This window comes from Phodopus roborovskii, unplaced genomic scaffold (assembly GCF_943737965.1).
Source record: "Phodopus roborovskii unplaced genomic scaffold, PHOROB, whole genome shotgun sequence".
NCBI lineage: Eukaryota > Metazoa > Chordata > Mammalia > Rodentia > Cricetidae > Phodopus > Phodopus roborovskii.
In genome coordinates this window covers 44890103-44913656 of record NW_026126407.1, presented here as the reverse complement: position 1 = coordinate 44913656, position 23554 = coordinate 44890103, and the positions used below count along the sequence as shown (strand labels likewise).

Below are 23554 nucleotides of genomic sequence, written 5' to 3'. Positions count from 1 at the left end.
GATAGTACAAACCTACCTTTGAGGTTCTTTGAAGCTGATCACCAACATATGTTTTACGAAACTGATCCAAAAACCAGAGAATTGCAAGTTCAATTTTTTCATTGGTACAGCGAGGCAATCTGGCATCCATTAAAGATATAAGCTGAAAAACACTTTCCATGAAAGAAAAAAAAAAAGCTTTAATACAAATTCTCAAAGAAACAATATCGAAGTATTTACTAAAAACATATAATCACTAAAAAAATGAGAAAATGCAAAAGCATGTCCAGAAAATGCTATTTAAATCATCTGAAATCCTACCTCTGTAAGACACAACTAGTCTAAATCCTCCTAGTCTTTAGCTATTAATATAAACCTCCAACAGGTGAGCATATACATACTATTCTACTAAAGATTATATATATGTATATATATATATATATATATTATATATGTATATATATACAGATATATGACATATACATATAAATATATTTACAGACATAAAAGTAAATATTTATATATTTTTAGTAAAAGGATATTAAATGTATAGTTATGTTCTTCACTTTATATTTCTAAGTATTTCAAAATTTCAATACCAATACCAATACTAAATTCTTTAAAATTAAGAATCATATCTATGAAGTTATATTCAGTACTCTACTAATGAATCATTAAAATTTTACCTAAAACAAATGAAAATATTAACAAAATTTTTAAGAAAATTAAGCTGTGGGGCTGGAGAGATTGCTCAGAAGTTAAGAGCACTGACTACTCTTTCAGAGGTCCTGAGTTCAATTCCCAGCAACCACATGGTGGCTCACAACCATCTGTAATGTGATCTTGTGCCCTCTTCTGTTGTGCAGGTGTACATGCAGGCAGAACATTGTATACATAATAATAAACACATAAAGAAAGAAAATCAAGCTTGTGTGTGCACGAGATGTGGTAATGGAGATTGAACTCAGGTCCTTCTACATACCAGACAAGCATTCCACAATTTATACCACTTTTTGCTTTTCATTTTGAAACACGGTCATTAAATTGCACAAGCTGGTTTTAATTCAATCTGTAGCTTAAGCTAGCTGGGACTGTAGAATTGCATTACCAGGCTCATTTCAACCATTTTCAATACCAAACCATTATTAACTATTATTAGTTGTCACAAAAATGATATATTTTCAATTGATTATTATTTAAGAATATTATTATAAGTGAATGGAAGATTAGGGCTCTTACTTCTATATAATGTATAATTCTCAGCCTTTCATTTTCAATGTCAACATCCTTGACACTATATATTTTTATGAATATGTCCTAGTAGGAGATAGTTATGTACCTTGCATTAACAAATTCAATATATCATGGCAGTGGAGGAGGGGATAATGCTTGGTTTGGTTTGGTTGAAGCAGGGTTCCCCTGTATAGCCTAAGCTGGCCTTGTACACATAGCAAACTTACCTCAGCCTCCCAAGTGCCAGAACTATAGATGAACACCACCGAGCCCAGACTAGTAAATTATGTTTTTTTTAATGAGATGAAATAATTGAGGCCTTGCCTAGCCCTGATCCATCTTATTCATTCTATGTATGCAACATGACTATGTAAAAACACATTATATACATACATACATACATACATACATACATACATATATATACATATATATGTATGTATACATACACACACACATACATCTACACAAGGATACATGTAATATTCATCTCCAGGTTCAACTTACAGTCCATTTTAAATTTATTTTAGTAAAAAGTATGGAAGAACTTAAATAAGTTCAAACAACTTCATTAAGTAAGCTACTTCTTTAAATAATTTTTAGTTGTTTGTTTTATTGAGATAGGGTCTTACTCTGTAGCCCTGGCTGGCACAGAACTCATTATATAGAATGGTCTGGAACTGACATTGATTAACCTGTCTCTGCCTCAAGTGCTGGGATTAAAGGTATGCACCATCACACCAGGCCTTCATTAAAAATTTAAATCCAGATTGTAAACACATAGTTCCAAATACAAAGAAATGGATTTTGGATTCCCTTGAAAACCCAATTTAATAAGTATTCATTAAACCAACAAAAACTATATTAAATATGTATTAGGTGTTCAGAATAAAAAATTAGAAAGATAAATACATATAGAGCCCAATTCTATAGAAATTCACAATAATACAATTAACACATAGAATAATGAATGCCAAGTTGTCTAATATAAGAAATGCTATAAGGAATTAACAAGGATTCCTAGTACCCTGGAATATAACAGTGTAAGGAGAAAATATAAAAAGGGGACATAGACACTTAGAAAGAGAACAAAAAAAAAAAAAAAAAAAAAAAAAAAAAACTGCTAGTTTAGGAATTTTCAAATGGAGGCTGAAGAGATGGCTCAGTAGTTCAAAACACTAACTTCTCTTCCAAAGGAGCTAGGTTCAATTTTTACCATGGTTTCAAAGTCCTAGGAAAGTCAGCCACCTTCTGTTCTCTCTACAGGCACCAGACATGCATCTTATACATAGACATATGTATAGGCAAAAACTCAAATGCAAAATAATAGTTTAATTTTTTTTTAAATGTTCAATATAGGCATGCAACAAGCAGTGGCAAGAGACAAAAATAAAAAGGAAGGCAAGAGTCAGGAATGGTGGCCCATGCCTTTAATCCCAACACTTAGGAGGCAGAGGAAGGCAGATCTTTGTTAGTTCAAGGTCAGCCTAGTCTAGAGTTACATAGAGAAATCCTGTCTCCAAAAACAGAATAAGTGGGAGGGAAGGGGAAAAGGAGGGAGGGAGGGAGGGAAGGAGGGAGAGAGGGAGGGAGAGAAGGAGGGAGGGAGGGAGGGAGGGAGGGAGGGAGGGAGGGAGAGGCAGGCAGGCAGGCAGGCAGGCAGGCAGGCAGGCAGGCAGGCAGGCAGGCAAGCAGGCACTTGTCAAATCAGGTTAGGTAGAGTCTGATAATTCATGTTGATAAAAACAACAAAAATGCATTTTTAAAAAAAAACACAAAAACAGAAAAACCACCCAAAGCATGAAATGCAACAGAAGTCATCTTTATTTTGAGGAGAGAACTGTCAGCAAAAGGAGTGTAAAAATGAAGAGCAGTAAAGCCTTTGGCTTGGAGGACTACAGTCAAAGGAACTATCAGCAGCAACACTAGCCAGTAATTGCAAATGGGCAAAGGATAGCCGCCAATGACAGTCAACTCACTGATAAAAGATGATGTGTACATTTGTGGCTTGATGCCAATGCCAGAAGACATGCCTTCAATTCCAGTGAGCTCTCAGCACTGCCCACAGTTTCTCCTTTCAGTAATTCTTGTCTTCCATTTTCAAAGATCTACTATGTATGTACCTGCATTCAATGACTGGAATTAAATTCCTGTCTTCTGCCTTCTTTAGCCCTAAGTCTTCCTATGTCTAGTCTCTGACCACTCAGTTGCCCAGTGAGTTAGAGATGATCCTACACTCTCTTGGGTTGCCAAGCATAAGAAGACATTTACTCCTCCCATTACTTTAGTACAATGCACAAACTACATAGTTGTAAAACTACAAGAAAAGCTAAAGTAGGATATGAACTATTTGGATAGGGTAGTCAGGAAGAGTAGATATTCAAATTCCTATTTTATAGAGACAATGGTGCTCTACTTCCAATTACAGGAACTTCTGCAAATTAAGTGTTATTTTGCAATTGTACGTAAGCTGACTTTACGTTTAGAATCCTAATATTCTAAAACACATGTAGAATCTATGTTGTTCACAAGCAAGATGCAAATCTTAGCATACATCCACTTTGAATATTATGTATTGCCCTGCTTGCATACCCACTGACCTCACCGTTTGATCACTTGACCTCTGATATCCCCTACTTCTCATAAAGCCCCAGAAGAGATTCACATAATTCCTAAAGTTACAACTCCACACTAGGGAAACAAAAGCCAAAATTCATTGTACCATTAGGCAACTCAACAAAGTCAGACCAACAGAAAGCTCTAATTTCTCCAGCTCCCCATGTATTGCACTGAGAGGGCGAGAGAATTTAAAGACCCCAGGTATATACTTCAACCAAGAAGAAGCAGAACATGGAGAGAAAACAACAGACAAGTTTCTTGCCCTTAGTAACCCCTACCACAACTGCTGTTAGGAACAGTGGCTATATGTAGCCTAGGAGAAATTCCTGTACAAGTTCCTCAGTAGTATGCTACTGTGTGTTGGTTCTCATTATTCATGGCAGTGTGTAGTCATTGAAAACACTAGAAATACAGGGTTAGCTCTTGTAAGCCTCTGCTCACATTCTGTCAATGTATTAACTTCTTGTTCTGCCTACTTCTACTCGAAGACACAGAATTACACTCACAGCATTAATTTGCTAGCAAGAAACTCCCAGTAATAAGTCTGGAAACTGTCTGGAAAACAGGTTCACACATGCTTTCTCTGAGACTCATGACAGCCTTCTTATGTAGAAACACTGAACATACTTAAATGCTATAGTTGGCCATTTAGGCAATGAAGGAAAGAACAAAAACATGACAAATGTGGCAATGGAGAGCCTGCAAAAGCACATGGATTTATACTGTAGGCAGTGAAACCAGAAAGCAGGAAGCTGTCTTTTTATACTCTGCTAAGAAACTGAGCAACAAGCCAGGATTTTTCTTTTTAATCCTTATGTATGTTTGAAAATGACAGTAAAAGCACTATGAGAACTGATTTGACGTTTATAAACAAATTTATCACAAAGATGAGTCACAAAAACAGCAACCAAAGCAATAAGAGTTAATAAGTATCTTTATTTTCTCACCTATTTTCTCCTATCCTTACTTCTCTGAAAAAAAAATTATCACAACACCCTAATAAAATATCAGTTTATAAGTTCCACTTAACCCTATTTTCTAGGGAATGTAGGCTAGTAAAGAGATAACCCTTATTTAAAGTTAGTTTCATTTTTTAGAGAAAACATGAATGTTCTTCTAATGAGCAGACAGAGATCTGCTCTGTCACATGACATCTTATTTTTCTAGAAATAGTGCCAGTATTGCTTAATGAGGAAAACTTTTAAAATATCAAATGAACAATAACAGAAGCACCTAATTTCCCCTTTACAAAATATATAATATTACTTAAAAGATGACACAGGCATTTTATAACGGCAATAAACAGTTGATATTCCCATTTCCAAGCAACTTAAATTGGTATAATAAACAGTAAATCTTGGTAAAGTAAATATATTTTTATATATTCAGTTCAAGTTTTATCTTTTTTAAAAATAATACCTTGTTAGGTGGAGGTGACTCACACCTTTAATCTAAGCACTCAGGTAGCAGAGGCAGGCAGATCTTTGTGAGTTTCAGGCCAGTCTAGTTTACAGAACGAGTTCCAGGACAGGCTCCAAAACTACACAGAGAAACCCTTATATATTAAATTAAATTATATATAAATTAAAATATACTTAGAGATTCAAATCTTATTAATAAGATAGTACACATTAGATAAAAGGATATGCAATGAAAAAATTCTATTCATAATTACAACAAATTTACCCTAACCTTAAGAATATATTTAAACTGTGTAGCAGTGGCACACACCTTTAATCCCAGCACTTGGGAGGCAGAGGCAGGCAGATCTCTATGAGTTCCAGACCAGCCTGGTCTACAGAGCTAGTTCCAGGACAGCCAGAGCTGCTACACAGAGAAATCCTGTTTTGGAAAAACAAACAAAACTAAACAAAAAGAATATATTTAAGGCTAAGAGATGGCTCAGTGGAGTAAGAGTGGTTGGTATGCAACCAAGAGGACTTGAGTTCACATCCCCAGCACAAAGTCAGGTATGCCTGTTAACTCCAATACTGCAGGGCAAAGACAGAAGCTTGTGGATCAGCTAGCATAATCAGTGAGTCTTAGGTTCAATGAAAGATTGTGTCAAAATAAGGTGGAATATAGAAGACTCTAATCCCTCTTCTCTGGCCTAATAAACATGCACGCACGCAAGCACGCACACATCTGCCCACTGTAGTGGTGTGAATGAAACAAACACACACACACACACACACACACACACACACACCCATTGTAGTGGTTTGAATGAAAATGACCCCCAAAGGAAGTAGCCACATTAGGAAATGTGGCCCTGTTAGCACAGGTATAGTCTTGTTGGAGGAAGTGTGTCACTGTGAAGGTGAGCTTAAAGGTCACATGTATGCTCAAAATACCACCTAGTATCTCTGAACACTACAAGATGTAGGACTCTCAGCTCCTTCTTCAATACCATGCATGCCTGCATACTGCCAGATGCCACCATAATGATAATGGACTGAGTCTTTAAACTGTTATCGAGCCATCCCAATTAAATGTTTTCTGTAACAGTTGCTGCAGTCATGGTGTGTCTTCACAGCAAAAGAAACCCTAACTAAGACACCTATAGACTTCTCTCTCTCTCTCAATACTCAAAAGGTCTTTACAGAACTGATAATAGTACTCTGAATATTAATGTATTATTTTCATTGGAATTTTAAGCCTTCAACAAAACAAACAAAACTGCATGAGTGTTCAGGAAATATGATATTTGATCAAGATCTTTGGAAAAGCAGGCTGTTCACACTATCCACAGGAACTTCCCTCAGTTTAGCAAAGTGTTAAGGATCACCCAATAGCTTATTAAGGATGTGATCAGTAGCACTAGGGGTAAAAATCAAGTAAATTTGAGTCTATTTATTGAAGGATAAAAATAATCTCTGTACACTGATTTTCTCATGAGTAAAAAGGGAACTAATACACAGAGGCCAAGGGCATCATTTTATACTAGGCCATGTAAAGCTATTTCAAAAGCTAAATTTCTTAACTGTGTAGTAAGTAACTGTTACTCACCGGCAAGATAATTCTCCATCCATAGCATCATGTTCATCTGTGCTGGTGTATGTTAATCTCCCTCCTACAACAGTGCCAACTAAGTATATCAGCCATGCAAGGCGTCCTTACAACAAGAAAGAAGAAAGGTGACAAGTTTATGAAGTCAATTTCCAACACACAGGAGAACATTGGGTTTCATGTTTATCAAGGCAGTGAGTATTACTAGCAGATCTTCTAGTAAGAAAAAAAACAGTGTATATATGAATCCCAGTTCCACCAATCTGTTTCAATTTTATGAGTTACTTACCATTAGGTTTTCATTTGCAAACGGAGAAAAAAATTAATAGATCTGGTCACAGTGATACACACCTTTAATCCCAGAAGTAGGGAGGCAAAGGTCTCTGAGTTGAGACCAGCCTGGTCTACAGAGTGAGTAGCAGTTACAGAATACAGAGACTCAGTCTCAAAAAGCAAACAACAAAAAAATTAAACTTGATAATAAGGCCCTAATGTATTGTACATAGACAGTTCTGTTCTCCATCCAAAAGCACTCTAATTATGGTCACAATAGTACATGATGGTAATCCAGCACTGAGGAGAGGTGGGGTGCTAGAACAGGGGGACAGCAGGGTCTCCATGAATTCCAGGCTAGCCTGAGCTGAACAGTGACATTCTGCCCACCCCTCACCCCCATCCCCCCAAAAAAGTATTATTGTGGGCTGGGTATGAAAGTATACACAGTAATGACAGGACCTGGAAGTGTGAAGCATAAGGATGGCAAATTTGAGGTTATTCCACAGGGATTTCTAGGTTGCTCTGGGGTACATATAAAGACTATACACAACAAATCCTCTTATCACCAACAACAAGCTCTGTTCTGAATGGTCAGTTTCATGATGGTGTCTGACTACCCATTTTCATTTTGAAATTACTTTGCTTATAACACTACAGATAATAGTGAACTTATTCCCTTTAGATTTTTTTTTAATATATTAAAATCCAGGGTTTTTTTTTTATGCACTTCACTGATTATTGGGTTGTCTTAATGGCTAAAAATATCAGTGATTACACAGCTTTAAGTAATGGAACAAAGAGCTAGGGAGTTAGCTTAGTAAAGTGTCTGCTTCATAAGCACCTGAGTTTGGTCTTCAGAACCCACATAAAATAAAATGGGTGTGGTGACACCCACTTATGAGCCCAGCAGCAGGGAGCAGAGACAGGCAGACTTCTGGAGCTCCCTGTCCAGCCAGCAATCTAGCCTATGTGGTAGGTAGCCTGCTCATTAGTGAGAGACCCTGACTCAAAACGCAGCAAATAGAACAGAAGGAACAGCTGGGGTTGGACTGTGGTTTCCCCATAAGCATACACACGTGCATGCTCACAAATGAACTCACACACACCCCAGCTCACCAAAGTGCAAATATCTACAATTTTCACAAATTTTACTTTAGAGAATCCAAAATAGATAACTTTAGGAATAGAATGATTAGATAAATGCTTTTTAGGGAGTATTATATTAGGTCTCTGGATTTATCAAGACAAGTACTAGATTCTTTTGAGACCTGTAGGAATATTGAACAACTTAAAATTGTCATTCCACAAAGAAATTTTGTGTCATTTTTGAAAGCTGAGTTTTCAAAGATGAGCAAACTATTTAACAATTCCAAAATTAATGACATTTCTCTTATTAAGAAATCTTGGAGGCTACAGTGATAACTCAGCCATTAAGGCACCCACAACTCAGCGGTGTCTCACAACTCCCTGTAACTCTATCTAGTTACAGGGTACACAATGCCCACTTGTGATTTCTGTAGGCACCAGGCATGCACATGTAGGCAAAATACTCATATACATAAAAGCAAGCAAATCTTTAAATAAAAAAGGATATTCCTGTGACCTTTGTGTTTGTTTAAATATGTTGAATAGTTAAGAAAAGGCCTGTGCTTGTTAAAGGACTTGGTAGGACAAATGCATTCAACAATGCCTTTCCTGCAGATGTTAGCATTCATGATTATACTGCAACAATCAACAAACTAGTTCCTTGGAACAACAGCAGAGGATCCTCAACCTACTTCAATGACAAACATCCTATAAATAAATTCATTTTAGCAAATACGCATTCTTTTGTCTATCACAAAAACATGAACCAACCAGAAACCATCAATTTTGTAGCATATGCATTAACAACATGAAAGAGTTAAAGGTGAAAACTAATGTGATCAAGGAACACATCACAAAACAAGACAAATTCCACAGTGTGTATTAAGAAAGAGAGCCAGGCGGTGGTGGCACACACCTTTAATCCCAGCACTTGGGAAGCAGAGGCAGGTGGATCTCTGTGAGTTCGAGACCAGCCTACTACAAGAGCTAGTTCTAGGACAGCCTCCAAAGCCACAGAGAAAACCCTGTCTTGAAAAGCCAAAAAAAAGAAAAAAGGAAGGAAGGAAAGAAGGAAGGAAGGAAGGAAGGAAGGAAGGAAGGAAGGAAGGAAGGAAGGAAGGAAGGAAGGAATCAGTACAAAGTCCATAGAAGAAGCTGGGTTCATGTTTGAGCTTCCAGAGTGTTTACAGATCAACAGAAAAGTCTAGACTACATATAGCTCCCCTGGTAATTATGCTAACAATGTGGCTTTTTCTACCAAGCCTCTTGAATCTTGCAACTTGAATACAGAGTAAGTATTCATGATCCTCATTTCTCCTTCTAGAATATTCTCTTAATCATAAAAATACTCATCCTTACATCATCAAATTATGAATACTCTATTTTGATGCACTTATATACTTTCCTGCAATTATTTCTCCTTATTTTTAAAACTGGACCCTGGCTCACTGTTGGCTTTTCCAACAATATATTATCATAATAGTTGCTAATTTCAATATTGATAAAGACAAATCTTACAACCATGACAGTCCTGTGTTCTACTGGGGAACCACCTAACCCATGGAGGTACTATATTTTAACAGTTCTGCTGAAATAAAAACTCATATACCATACAAATCAGTCTTATGACTAAATTCACAGGGTTATGCAAGCAATACTACCAGTTTTTTGAGTGTTTTCCTATTTCCAAAATTAAATTTAACAATGGTTAAGTGTGCTAAAATTACACTTGATCAAGCTAGGCTTGGTGGTGACATTTCCTCTCTAAAGGAACAACAAACATGCTGTTGTTTGGAGAGGTCACATTTTACACACACCTTCAGTTACTGGATGTTGGAATTATTTTCATCTCCTAGCTATTATAGAATGCTGTGATGGACACTGTATACATTGTGTAAATGCATACCCTCAAATCTCCACACACCTAGGAGTAGACTACTGTGTCATGTGGAACCTCTATATACTGAGAAACTCTCACATTGTTTTCATCAAGCTGCACCATAGAGCAATCCTACTAATGAAGGGTGAAGTCCTATATTCCACAAACGTTGTTACTAACGCTTGTAATTGTGTTGTATTTTGTTTTTCTCTTTACATCTATCCTAGTGGGGTAAGATGTCTTCCCTCATTACTAATTGTTTTTAGCATATTTTCATGTGTTTACTTGCTATTTTATGCCTTGTCTGAAGAAAAGTCTATTTAAATTCTTCAGCTATTTTCAAGATTTGTCACTATTACTGAGTTGTAAAAGTGCTTCACTGCATTTTTTGTAGGTTTTGTTTTCACCTTCTTGATGGTGTTCTTCTGATATACTCCAACTACCTATTATTGTTATTGTCTGTTTGGGGATGTTTGCTAAGAAAGATATGCCTAACCCAAAGTCATGAACATTTATACATACTTTTTTTTTTTTCTGAGAGTTTCTTGATCTCTTATGTCTAGGTTCAAGAGTTCTAGCATAGACACCAGACAGATGAGAAAGAGGAACACAGGAGCTCAGCCCCAGCTATCAGCTAAATGCACTGGCTCAAAAGCCCAGAAAATTGAGATAATAAAGCAATTGTTAATTGATAAATCACTAAGCTTTGGCAACAAATAATAGAGCACAGTCCCCCTCTGCTTCACTGCTTTCTATTTTAGCACATATGGACGTCTAACATAGCTGCTCTTAACTATTGTCTGTCAACTTGAGCAGGCTGTAGCCTTCAGGAAAACAGGCACGCGCTTTTGCCTGTTGGATTTTCTAATCAACTTGAGAGTCTAAAACACAGCCTGGCATGTTTGATCAGTTTAACATTAGCAATTTATTGAATACTGAAATACAATCACTAAAAATAAACTGTAATTAAATTTCTTATTTAAGTTATACATTCTACACAAGATTTGCTGCAATTAATTCTTATTTGTAGATTCCCTATTTTATTATTATTACTACTTTTTCTGAGGCAGAGTTGCTCTGTATATCCCTAGCTGTCCCAGAACTGGCTTTGTAGATTAGGCTGGCCTGTTCCTGATTTTTAAAATTTACCTTTTTGTTCAAACTTACCTATAACCCTAAATTGGCCCTCAAACAACTCACACATAGTGCAGAACATTAATGACTGAGTTGTCTTGTGTACACAATTGTGGCTCCTGTTGAGCAATGTGACCATCTTGCCTTGTTTCAGCTCTAACCAGCATTCTTTTTAGTTTCTTTATTTCTATTGGTTTTCCCCCCATTTTACACCATTAGTGATTTCAATCTGTGAGACAGTCCAAGTGTCATACTGAAGAGCTATACAGTGTTCCTGAATGGGGTGTGTGACCAGGGGCATTATGCACTCTAGTGGTTTGAATGAGATGATACCCAGTATGTCTCAAGCACTTGGTCCCCAGTTGGTGGCCATTTGGTAAGGATAAGGAAGTGTGTCCTCCTGTCATTCCCAGTATTTCTTTGCTTTCTGCTTGTGAATGGGAATAATGGACTCTCAGCTGCCACTCAACACCATGCATGCTGCCATGCTATGGCCATGATGGTGAAGATGCTCCTAGCCCTGGAACTGTAAGATCCAATTAAATGCTTCCTTCTCCAAGTTGCCTTGGTCATGGAATTTTTTTTTTTCATGGCAATAGAAAAGTAACTAAGACATGTGTCCTCTATACAACATGCTATGTGTTAGATCAGCTGTGTTCAGGTATTAGTCAATAGTCATGTTGGCTCTGAGTTCAATGTTAATGAACCAACAATATATTTAAATCAAGAGCCCTCATAAAGACTTACACATGAAACAATGGTTATATGTCCGATGGAAATGCTACAGCCCAACAGGAACAATAGGAACATTAATTTGATATTTGTGAATATGGTGTTCTGATTATACAGATCACTATAATCAAATAACAAGAATCAGCTGTATCTCTGAGAATCCTAGCAATTATGAGGATCTTAACAGTGATTCCAACCAGTGAATAGACTAACAGTTGCACTGTGTGTGAATTGTACTAATCACTTCTAAAAATAAAAATGCAATTCTAAAATATTGCCAAGTATAATTTTATCGAGGGTAAAGTTTTATCTGTCATAAGGGGGGTTACTATTTTTAAATATTCTACTATAAGTCAAGCACAGTGACACTTGCCTACAGTCCCATGACCTGAGAACACTGAGGCAGAAATACTGCCTTGAGTTTAGGACCCAGATCAGGCTATACAGCAAGACCTTGTGTGCCCCACTCCTACTCCAAATAACATTATATCTCAAAGCAACATACATTTAAGAGTAATAATGACCAATTACCTCCCTTACACTTTATCATTTTAGATATATAGATACTATTTAGATAATAATTACTGTTTTTGTTCTTTTTAAAAAGAAGCTAGGCAAATGATCTGCTACTGAGCTATGTCCCTATTCCTTGGGGGGGTGGGGATTGTTGATGTTGTGTGAGATAAGGTCTTACTACATAACTAGGCAGTCTTTGAATACATTATTTATGTGGGCCAAGCTGGCCTCAAATTCACAATCTTCTGCCTTAACCTCCTTAGTGCTGAGAATGCAGGACTAAATATGACACCATACACTAACTAGTACTGCTTTAAGACTTAATATGGAGGCTTTTCATTAATGTGAAATGAACTATATGCTACTTGGCTTTTATTTAAAGAAATTAAAACAGACAAAAGTTGTTCCATTTATAACTTTCGTATTTCTCCATTGGATGATAAGTATTTACTTTAAAAAGCTGAAGTTGCTGGGCAGTGGTGGCACAGGCCTTTAATCCCAGCACTTGGGAAGCAGAGTAACACAGAGCTGTGGGTTTGAGGCCAGCCTGGTCAGAACAGAACTAGTTCCAGGATAGTCAGGGTTATACAAAGAAACCATGTTTCAACTTGCCCTGCCCCTTAAAAAAAAAAAAAAAAAAAAAGGAAGAAAGGAAGGGAGGGACGAGGGAGGGGGGAGGAAAGGAGAGAGGGAGGGAGAGAAGAATAGAATAGAGGGAGGGAGGAACAGAGGGAGGGAAGGAGGGAGGAGGGAGGGGGAAAGGGAGGCTTTGTAGATTAGGCTGGCCTTGAACTCAGAGATCCTGTTCTTGATTTTTTAAAATTTACCTTTTTGTTCAAAGGGAGAGAGGGAGAGAAGAATAGAGGGAGGGAGGGAGGGAGGGAAGCAGAGGTTGCTGGGAATGGTGAGGCAAATCTATTAACTGTCTCAAGAGAGAGGCAGAGAGAGGGGAAAACCAACACACTAAACAAGCAATACAACCAGCCCCAAAAGCAAAGGCTAGCTACAAGTCTTGTGTATGGCATTTATTACATTAGTGATTTAACTGCTTCTACAATGCATGTGAGTCAGTGTTATAAGTGCTCTCTCTGCCTGTTTTGGCTATTATTACTATTATTGTTGAATAATTCCCCTTTAACAGTGGCTCTGTATCACAGCCACAAAAAAAAAAAAAAAACATAAAAGTATACTAACATTTACATTTTTATTCTGTCTTCCTTCAGAAGCTGTACTAGAAAATGAAATGACATATTACTTAAGAATTTTAAATTGCTTTCACTTTGCCAAAGAATTTTGCTATCATAAAAGTTAGATATAACTCATCATGTAGATTCCCTCTACGTTGATTGTATGATAAAACAAAACAAAAATTCCAGACTGAAAACAAATTCTCCAAGAAGAGACATTCAGAAAACAATAAGTTCCTGCCAAGCTTATAGAAGCTTCACCTCAGGATGTGAAGATCTGAGGGTGCACAGAAGGACTCCATGCTCGAGAACTGAACCTACTGGCACAGCTTCCTAATTCAGGGTGATTTCTGCAATGCTATATAGAGTACTACTGTCCAATAGTATACTAGTGAAGCTATACATAAGACATCTCAACATTCAAAACATTTACTTTGTTTCATTATGACCTCAAAATGACACTTTGGGTAGCAAATATTACATGTAGAAGTATCATGTGACAAAATTATAGATATTTTTCTAAAACAACAGTACATTTAAATGGAAATCATTGATTTCTTTTAGGAAATGGGGTGTACATGTGCCCTATCCTTGGCTGAGAGGTCAGTCTATAAGATGGGGGGAACTGAAAAGCAGAAGCTTTTTCACTAGGAAACTGAGGCACATGAGTTAGAGGTAATATTAGCAAGTAATAATGAAGGGCTATCAGTAAGCTATCAGATGTAATTCTGGTATTCAGCTAAAGGTGAGATTATATTTCTCATAACTATCAAACCATTCTCCCAAACTTCTATTTAAAATGTAGTCTTCAAAAAAAAGAAAAGAAAAAAATACTGAAAAGTCACACTGAGAAATCAACCAGACATGGAAGCAAAAATAATGCATGTTCTCACTTATAACCAGATTCTAAACAAAAGTTTGCTATACATAGAGAAAAGTAGATCCCCATCAAAGGCCAGAAAGAGGAAGAAGTTACCAAAGGATACAATACAAACTTGTATCACAGGACTATGACACCAACAGATTGAAGACACATGGCAACTACTGTGAAGACCATCAAACAGATAACAGCATGTACTTTGAGTGGCATTCTGTGTCCTCTGCACGTTCTCACAAACACACACAACACTATGGAAGCACGTGGTAGATAGGGTAACAATCCTGACAGCATTCCCTTCATTATATAACTATCCATCAAAACATCATGCTGGATACCTTAAGGACATACCAAAAAATGTATTCTCGTCACAAAACTGTCTCCGGGAAGTTCAAAGAACCATAGCAATACATATATCTAAAATGAATTTAGAAGAAAATCTCTGATACACAAGTTTCATATCTATAAATCTCTTAGAATCTCATTTTATAAGACTAAATTTTCATTATATTTTCCCATTTTTTCTTTATTCTGAAATATTCAAAGCACTTGTTTTAGCAGCTGTTCAAGCATAGAACATTTTTCCTTAACAAAATAATTATTGCTGTAATAATCTGTAATTATGGTTTATAACTGCAATAATCCCAAAGAAATCAGTCATTACCATAGATCACAAGTAATCGTTAACTACTGTTAATGACCTATTTCTTAGGGATTATTGTTTTTGTAAACCATGACCATATCACCACAGATATGAGAGAGCAAGACAATATAATACAAATGAGATCATAATATAATAATAAACTTATTCTGTAACATTAAAAGCCATTAAGCATCTAAATTAAAGCACACATAACTAAAGCATATAATTTTCTTTGTTCAACATTAACTGAACTGTTGAGTTTGCACAAAAGAAATTGAATACAACTGAACACAATGTACAAGCTAGAGCAATGCTGGGCATTCTTTGTAATATAGTAGCAATTACTTTTAAACATACTATAGATGTCTTTAAAAGGCAGATAAATTTCTTCTCACTGACTTTTTGCCTAGAATAATGGAAAACAAATATTTAATAAAATTTGTCTATGTACCAGACAGACAGAGCTTCAAATATTATTATATAAGAATCCAACTATAAAAAGTTCTACTCATATGTATACATCACGACTTGGCTGACTTAATATAGTCAATATATACCTCTCACCACCAATTATTCATTCTCAGTTAATCCAACCCACAGCTATAGTTTCATTAAATTTCCTTTTGAAGAAAAACAGGCCTTTGATTGTTACAACTGAGTGTATGTGCATACACACATGTGCACACAAGCACATACCACAGAACAAGGGGAAAACTTGCAGGAATCAATTCTCTCCTTTTCCCATGTGACTTTTAGGGATCAAACTCAAGCCACCAGGTTTGGTGGCAAGCACCTTTATCCACTGAGCCATTTTGTTACTCCCAAATTTGCTAAATTGTTGCTAAATGTACTTGATATTCATACAAATGTATTTGATATTCATACAAAAATCATAGGTAATATATGTTAACTAAATAAAAGGCATATATCAAATTTGGGAAGCCTCAGACTAACAACACTGTTATGTCTGCTTCCAAACCCTTCTATATGCTTGTCAGTTATGGCTCACCTTAGAGGTGACCTTGATCCTATAACTGGTACTTACTACTCTTTTGGGAATTCAGTTTTATCACATTTGCACATATTCCTAGACAATGAATTTCTCATTTGTCACATTTGTTTAAATGCTTTATTAAAGATTTCCGGCAAGCTGGGCAATAGTGGCACACACCTTTACTCCCAGCACTCAGGAGGCAGAGGCAAGTGGATCTCTGAGCTCCAGGCCAGCCTGGTCTACAGAGTGAGGTCAGGACAGTCTCCAAAGCTACAGAGAAACCCTATCTCGAAAAAATAAAAAATAAAAAGCAATGACAAAAAAACAAAACTAAACAAACCATTCATGCTATATGTAGCTTCCTGCGTTACTTTTCGAAACAAACATCTGACATTTATCAAGTATGCCTGTAGTTTATTTTTATCACTTTATAATATCCTACTATGTAACTTTACTATGATTTATATTACTTAAGTATATTATCCATCTCTAAGATGATAGGAATGTATGCTGTATTCAACTTACAGGCAACTGGACAATGCACTGTTGTGCAATGGTGCTTTTAAACACATACTGTTGACTATCCATAGTCCATATAGAATAAGATCTCCATACTTTACAACTTGCTGACAGTTGCAAAAAAAAAAAAAAAAAAAAAAAAAAACTTTTAAGGGGGCATAACCCAAATCTTCCCATATTTGACAAGCACCGCCTAAGTTCAGAAGCATAGAAGGCTGTAGATAAAATTATAGTAAGCTGCATGCAGGCTACTTGACCAGTTTTTCTAAAATAAAGTTTAAACACAGTAAATAAAGACAAGGGGGAAAATGTGGAAAGGTAAATTCTTATTTACTATGTATGTGCATTTTCTGACAGTAGGGAACCGTTTATAGATGACAAGAAAAGATCAACTTTATACAATAAATCTACCCATTCCATATCTCCCCTTGCTGTCATCATTTGTATAGACTTGCCAGTGTTCCTGTGTCTCCCGACCCAGTGACCATTTCATCAATTCTTCATGTTAACTTCTCTACAGCTGCCATCACATGTCAAATGTCTGCCGCACTAACACATCAACTGCCATCCTTCCCTGAAATGATTCTCTAGTTCTCCTTATCTCTGCCTTTTCCTGGCTTTTTTGGCCACTGTCGTCACTCAGGAAAGTCAACTGTTACTACTCCACCATCAATCAATGTCAGGCAACTATGGCTGCAGGTGTCTTTTCAAGGGTTCCATACTGTTGCTGTTGTGGTGGTTCACCACTGATCTCAAATTGCTTCAATCACCCAAGGCCACGGTGTTAAAACTTTCTGAGACACTGCTTCAACCACTCAGCCTGATCATTCTATTTACTCTACTTTTATAGTGACTTTTAAACTTCGTTCTTGTCTTATCTCTAAATTACTTACAAGGGTTTTAACATCACTGTTAAGATCTCAAGGCCATAACACTGCTTTCATCTATTAGGAAAATATCCTTGATTAATCTGGTTCTTTAAAGAAACATTTGCTAGCCAGACATGGTGGCCCATTTCTATAATCTTAGGAGGCTGAGTCAGGAAGACTCTCATGAGTTCTAGGCCAGTCTGGATTACACAGCAACTACCAGACAGACAGGGCTAAACACACAGACTCTGTCTCAACACACAGCACAAAACACACAGCAGCTGAGACACAATAAGATGGAAGCTGTGGGTGTATTAAGTACTTTCAGCTGAGTAAACCTGCTATCTAGTCCTTCCTCTCTAGCTACTTCCAAGGCTTTCTGTTTAGAAGTTAGATGGTATGAGAGAAGAGGGCTGTTTTTTCTTCAGAACTGGCAGTTTAAAGATACTTTCTTCAATTTACAGTTAAACAGTCCAAAACTTTAGGTCACCTACTACTATTTAGTAAGATAGAATGAGTATAAGACCAAATAATAGTCAATGCTTTGTGTGTTCAGCACACTGCAAGATTTAAATACAGATTTTTATAGCTAACTGATTAAACATGAGCTAAATTAAAACATAATACAAACCAATATTTATATAAAGAATGTAATGTACATCTAGAAAAAACACTAAAAATGCCATCTTTGTGTCACCAGACAAAACAAAAGCATGGCATCACAGTAAGTACAGGCTTGTCACAAATCTACAAATGAGAAACAGCCAGAGTTAAGGAAGAACTAAGATCCAGTCTGTACTCAGCACAGGTATACCTAACCTGGCACTGGGGTACCTGGGAAGAAAAAGAAAAAAAGTAAAGAAAAGAAAAAAAAAAAGGAAGAAACATTACCAAAGTCATTCAATAAAGCCAGCATTACCCTACCAGCAAAATAGATGGATCAAAGAAAAGAAAACCATAGTCCAGTCTCCTCTATACAAACACAGACACAAAAATTGTTAATAAAATTCTTGCAAACCCAACTAAAATAACACATTGAACAGATCATGTGGCAAGTTGGTCTCAATATTCAAAGATGGAAGATTGTTGAAACAAACACAAAAAAACTAAGTGCAGACTACTCAGACTTGATAACCCCTTCCAGCAAGTGGCAGAATACAACAATCAATATCCAATGATCATAAGCTTTTTTTTTTTTTTTTTTTTTTACATAATGATGCACTTGCTGAGAGAAAAAAAATTAGAGTGTTAAATAGGAAGGAAGGAAGGAAGGAAGGAAGGAAGGAAGGAAGGAAGGAAGGACAGAAGGAAGAAAGGAAGGAAGGAAGACAGACAACTATTTTGGGCTGGGCAATAGTGATACAAGCCTTTCAGTCCCAGCACTCAGGAGGCAGAGGTGGTGGAGTTCACTCACACCCAGCTTGACCTACAGAATGAGTTCCAGGACAGCCAGAGCTACACAGAGAAATCCTGTATTTAACCCCCCACACACAAAAAAAAAAAAAACAAGGAAGAGAGGGAAGGAGGGAGGGAGGGAAGGAAGGAGGGACGGAGAGTGGGAGGGAGGGAGGAAGGGTGGAAAGGTGAGGGGAGAGGAACAGGAGGGAGGGGAGAGAAAAGGAAAGAATAAAAAAACAAGGAAATAAGGCCCATGTATCTCACTATGTATAAAATTTACCTCAGAATGGATCAAATGACTTCCTGTGATACTTGAAAACTCTGAAATTGCTAGAGGAAAACATATGAAAAGTGTTCAAAATATAAAAATAAGCAAGAACTTTCTGGAAAGGATTCCAATAGCACAAGAACTAATCTTAAACGTCTATGAGATTATATAAAACTAAAAAGGTTCCTCAGCAGGACAGAAATAGTGGAGTGAGGGAAAGTCTACAATCCTGGGGAAATATTTGGAAGATACACAGTGAACAAAGGAGTAATTTCTAGAATACAGAAAGAACTTCAAAAACTAAACATTAAAAAATATTCTGTCAATACATGGGCAGATGAACTGATACACAGCTGTTAAAAGGAAAAACATAATCTGCAGTCAGGGAAATGTAAAGTCGCTCTGAGAAATCATTTGTCACTTCAAGAATGACAAGCATGGAGGAAAAAATTGACAACATAAATGGGGAAAGAGGGACACATATTTACTGCTGTTGGGGATAAAAACTTATGCAACCAACATGGAAATAAGTATAGTTACCTTTTTTAAAAGTAAAAACAGAACCACACACGACCCAGATACAGCACCCCTGGGTATATTATTGAAAGGCCACAGAGGTACTTGTGCTTCTGTGCTTAGTGCTGTGTTATTTGCCAGGCCTCTGAAAATGAGACCAGACTAGATGGCCTTCAACAAATGAACAGATAAAGAAAACATAGTACATATACACAATGGCAATTTATCTAGCTATGAAAAAAAAAAATGAAATCATGACTTTGGTGGAAATGGATGGAACTGGAAATCATTATTTTAAGACAGACTCCAAAAAACAAACATTGCTTATTTTGTCCCACACAGAGGCTCTAGATTTAAATTTGTATGTATAATATATGAGCATAGAATAAAAGGGTATATTTATAACTGTGGGTGTGTATATGTCATGAAACTAGACACAGGGCCATAAAGAGGAAGGAAAGAGGAAGGGAAGTAATAGAGTGCATGAGTCATAGAGACAGGAGTGAATCTCTTGAGGAAGGAAGGGAGCAGAGACAGCTACCGAGGAGCAGAGGGAAAGAGAATAAATAAGAACAAAGTCTAAGGACAAAAACATGTGGCTATGACAGTTAGTTTTGTATACTAACCTAATTAATAACAAAAAACTATGAATTCTTTCATCCTTATATTGCATTTAAAAAAATCTGAAAAAAAAATTTATTCCCTGTTATCTACCTGAAAGTATTTAATGGAATATAATGAATTAAGTACACACTCCTTCAGCAAGGTTAAAGACAAAATAATAAGGAAAATGAGAAATACAAAATAAAAAGCAAGGTGAAGACTGACATGCAAATAAGAAGAAAAATATGATGAGGTCTCTTCACTGGCTGACTTTGGCCAAGTTTCTAATCTACCATGGAAAAGAAGGATACACACTAGTAAAGAAAATGACATCACACTGTCTGCTTGAGGATCATAAGCAGCTGTTCCACAGAGTCCATCTTGACAAGTCACCAAAATATACAACAGCTTAATAAGATCAGTGGTTTACTCAGAACATGGAGAGAAACATAAAAAATTAGTTTATAGCAAGACAGACTGGCTTCAGACTCAGAGATCTTCCTCCCTAACCTACTGCTGGGGTTAAAGGGGTGTGCCACCACACCAGACTCACAGCAGGGATCTGACAGTGACTGACAACTCTACTCACTATGGCATATTGCTCCCAACTGTGTGACACAGACTGACCTTCTTGAATTGCCATATCAACAGCTAGTGCAGAAGCTGAATGCAGGAGCTTTTGATAATTCTGCGCATTTTGGTCAAATAGCTGTACAAGAAGAGTACACGTCTTTTCATATTCGCATCTGCTGACTGTACACAGCTGCTCCAGCTGCTGGAACACGGTAGCAGTATCATCCAGGGGGTCATCTAAATTATCTCTGAAACACAGAAGACATTCCCTTACAATGTGGTACATTTTAATCACAGCACAGGAACTTTATGTAAAAATGCTACAGTGAATCAAGAAATAAAAGAGAAATGGATTGGAGGGTAAAAAATAAAACCTTATATATGAAGTTGATATGACTGTGCACATAAACATTATCAAAAGACCCACACACACACACACACACACAAAGCTACTGGAACTAAGAAGTGAATTTACCAAGATCATAACAAATGAACTCAAAATATAAAACCAGATGTGTGTTGCTCTACAATGGCACAGAAAATGAAATGGAATACTAAACCACAGTGTCACACAATTTAAGAAGCATGGTAAACTGGGGTGTGAGAGGCATGCACCTGACCTGTAACTTAAGCACAGGAGAACAGAAGGATCAGGAGTTTAAGGCCAACCTCTGTTAGATGTAAATTTAAGCCTAGCTTCGAGTCCATGAGATACTGTTCTCAAAATAATAAATAAAAATAAATAAGAGCATAATACAAAGGTACTAACTAAATCTAATGAAGAATGCTCAAAATCTAAAAGATGAAATTACAAAACTCTAATAAAAGAAACCAAAGAGCTAAACAAAGGAAAGGGCCAATGATCCATGTCTGCGGACCAAGACTTGATGCTGCTAGTCTCAGCTCTCTCCCAAATTAACATAGGGATTCAATAACCTTTCATCAAAATGGGAATTTCCTTGCAGAAATCACAGACTGGGCCAGACAGAGAGCTCAGCCAGCACAGTGATTACTGCAAAGCCAGCAGACCTAACCTTGAAACCTGGAACCCTATGCATAAAGATGGGAAGACAGAAACAACTCCATGAAACCTTCCTCTGACCTGCACACAGGGACTAAACATAGTCTCTCACACTGAATAATTTTTAAATGAAATAAAGAGACTGGCAAACTGATGCAAAATTTAAATAAAGAAAAAAATTAAGTACAATAGCCAAAATACACTCACACCATCTGGTTTCAAAGTTTATTTTATCTATAGTACCTAAAACAGGGCACTAGTGGAAAGATGTGAATTAATAAGAACAGAGTCTCAAAATGGAACCATATACAGGTGGTGGGTTAATTTTTAAAAACAATATGAATGAAATTCAATTAGAAAGGATAGTATGTATCCACAAATAGCACTGGGTAACTAACTGATCCTCCAAAGCAAACATAGTAAGTACAAGAAAAACCTGAATTCCATGTAATATTAACCAAAATACATATATACATATACATATATAATATATAAAATTTGGCTCTTTTCTTGTTCTTTTTTTTTTTTTTTTTTTTTTTTTTGTTTGTTTGTTTGTTTGTTTCTGACACAGTCTTTCTTTGTAACCCAGACTGGTCATCCATGCATTACACAGAGCTTATGATGCTCCTGACTCAGCATCCCAAGTGCTGGTAGTACAAACTTATTTCCACACTCAGAACAAAAATTCAATTCAAATGGATCACACACATTAAGTGTAAATCTTTTTGTTTTGCTTGGTAGTTTTTGTGCTTCTCTGTGTATCCTTGGCCGTCCTAGAACTCACTCTGTAAACCAGATTGGCCTCGAATTCTGAGATCTATCAGCCTCTGACTCCTAAGTACTGGGATTAAAGGTTTGCAAGAATCTTAAAACTATTTAAAAAAAAAAAAAAAACTATGAAAGAGTAAAGAACAGCTTTGACTTTGAATAAGGTAAAAATCCCTTAGACAGGACACCAAATATGACACAAAACAAAAATAATAAGCTGGAGCTCAGTGATTGTGAAGCAGACAATCTGCTAGACTCCAAAAGTCCAAAGGCAAATGACGGGCAGTGAGAAAAGAAACAGTCTCTGTGACTTTAACAAAGACTGATGAACAGAATATACAAACTTCTCAAACAGCAATCTAAGGAAATAACCCAGTTTTAAAAGGGGGCTGGTAATACATATTTTTAAAGTCATTTTCATTTTATTTTATGTGTATGGGTGCTTTGCCTGTGTGTATGTCTGTGTATACCACGTGTGTGCCTGGTGCCAATGGAAGCCAAAAAGAGAGCTTCAGATTCTCCAGGGCTAGAGATAGACAATGGCGATGAGTCGCCATCTAGGTATTGGGAATTGAAGCAGAGTCCTCTGAAAAAGAAGCCAGTGCTCTTAGCCATTCAGCTATTTCTCCAGCACCATGGCAACAGATTTGACAGACACAAAATACAAAATACAAATTAGAACCACAATAAAGTACCACTCCACACCTACTAGACTCACAATAAAACTAAAATGATCATCAACAGCCAGCAAGCAAATGCAGAGCAATTCAAATTTTCATACAATGTGGGTGTAAATACAAATGTTAAGCCACTTTTGAAAATGGCTTGAAGGCTTTTTATAAAGAAAATATATAC

The 23554-nt window shown here is 36.6% G+C and overlaps 1 protein-coding gene across 4 annotated transcripts in view; it reads right to left on the bottom strand.

The window, feature by feature from the left end:
• Ranbp17 (RAN binding protein 17) overlaps positions 1-23554 on the bottom strand; it is a 289784-nt gene that overhangs the window by 226516 nt on the left and 39714 nt on the right. For all 4 annotated transcript variants that reach the window (XR_007834268.1, XM_051180973.1, XM_051180974.1 and 1 more), the window contains 3 exons: positions 20965-21158; positions 6841-6946; positions 17-152 (listed from right to left, as the gene is read on the bottom strand). Coding sequence is in view for 3 of the 4 variants with exons in the window: in XM_051180973.1 (XP_051036930.1) it covers positions 17-152; positions 6841-6946; positions 20965-21158 (436 nt within the window). In the remaining variant the exon portion in view is untranslated. The remainder of the gene's footprint in view (positions 1-16; positions 153-6840; positions 6947-20964; positions 21159-23554) is intronic.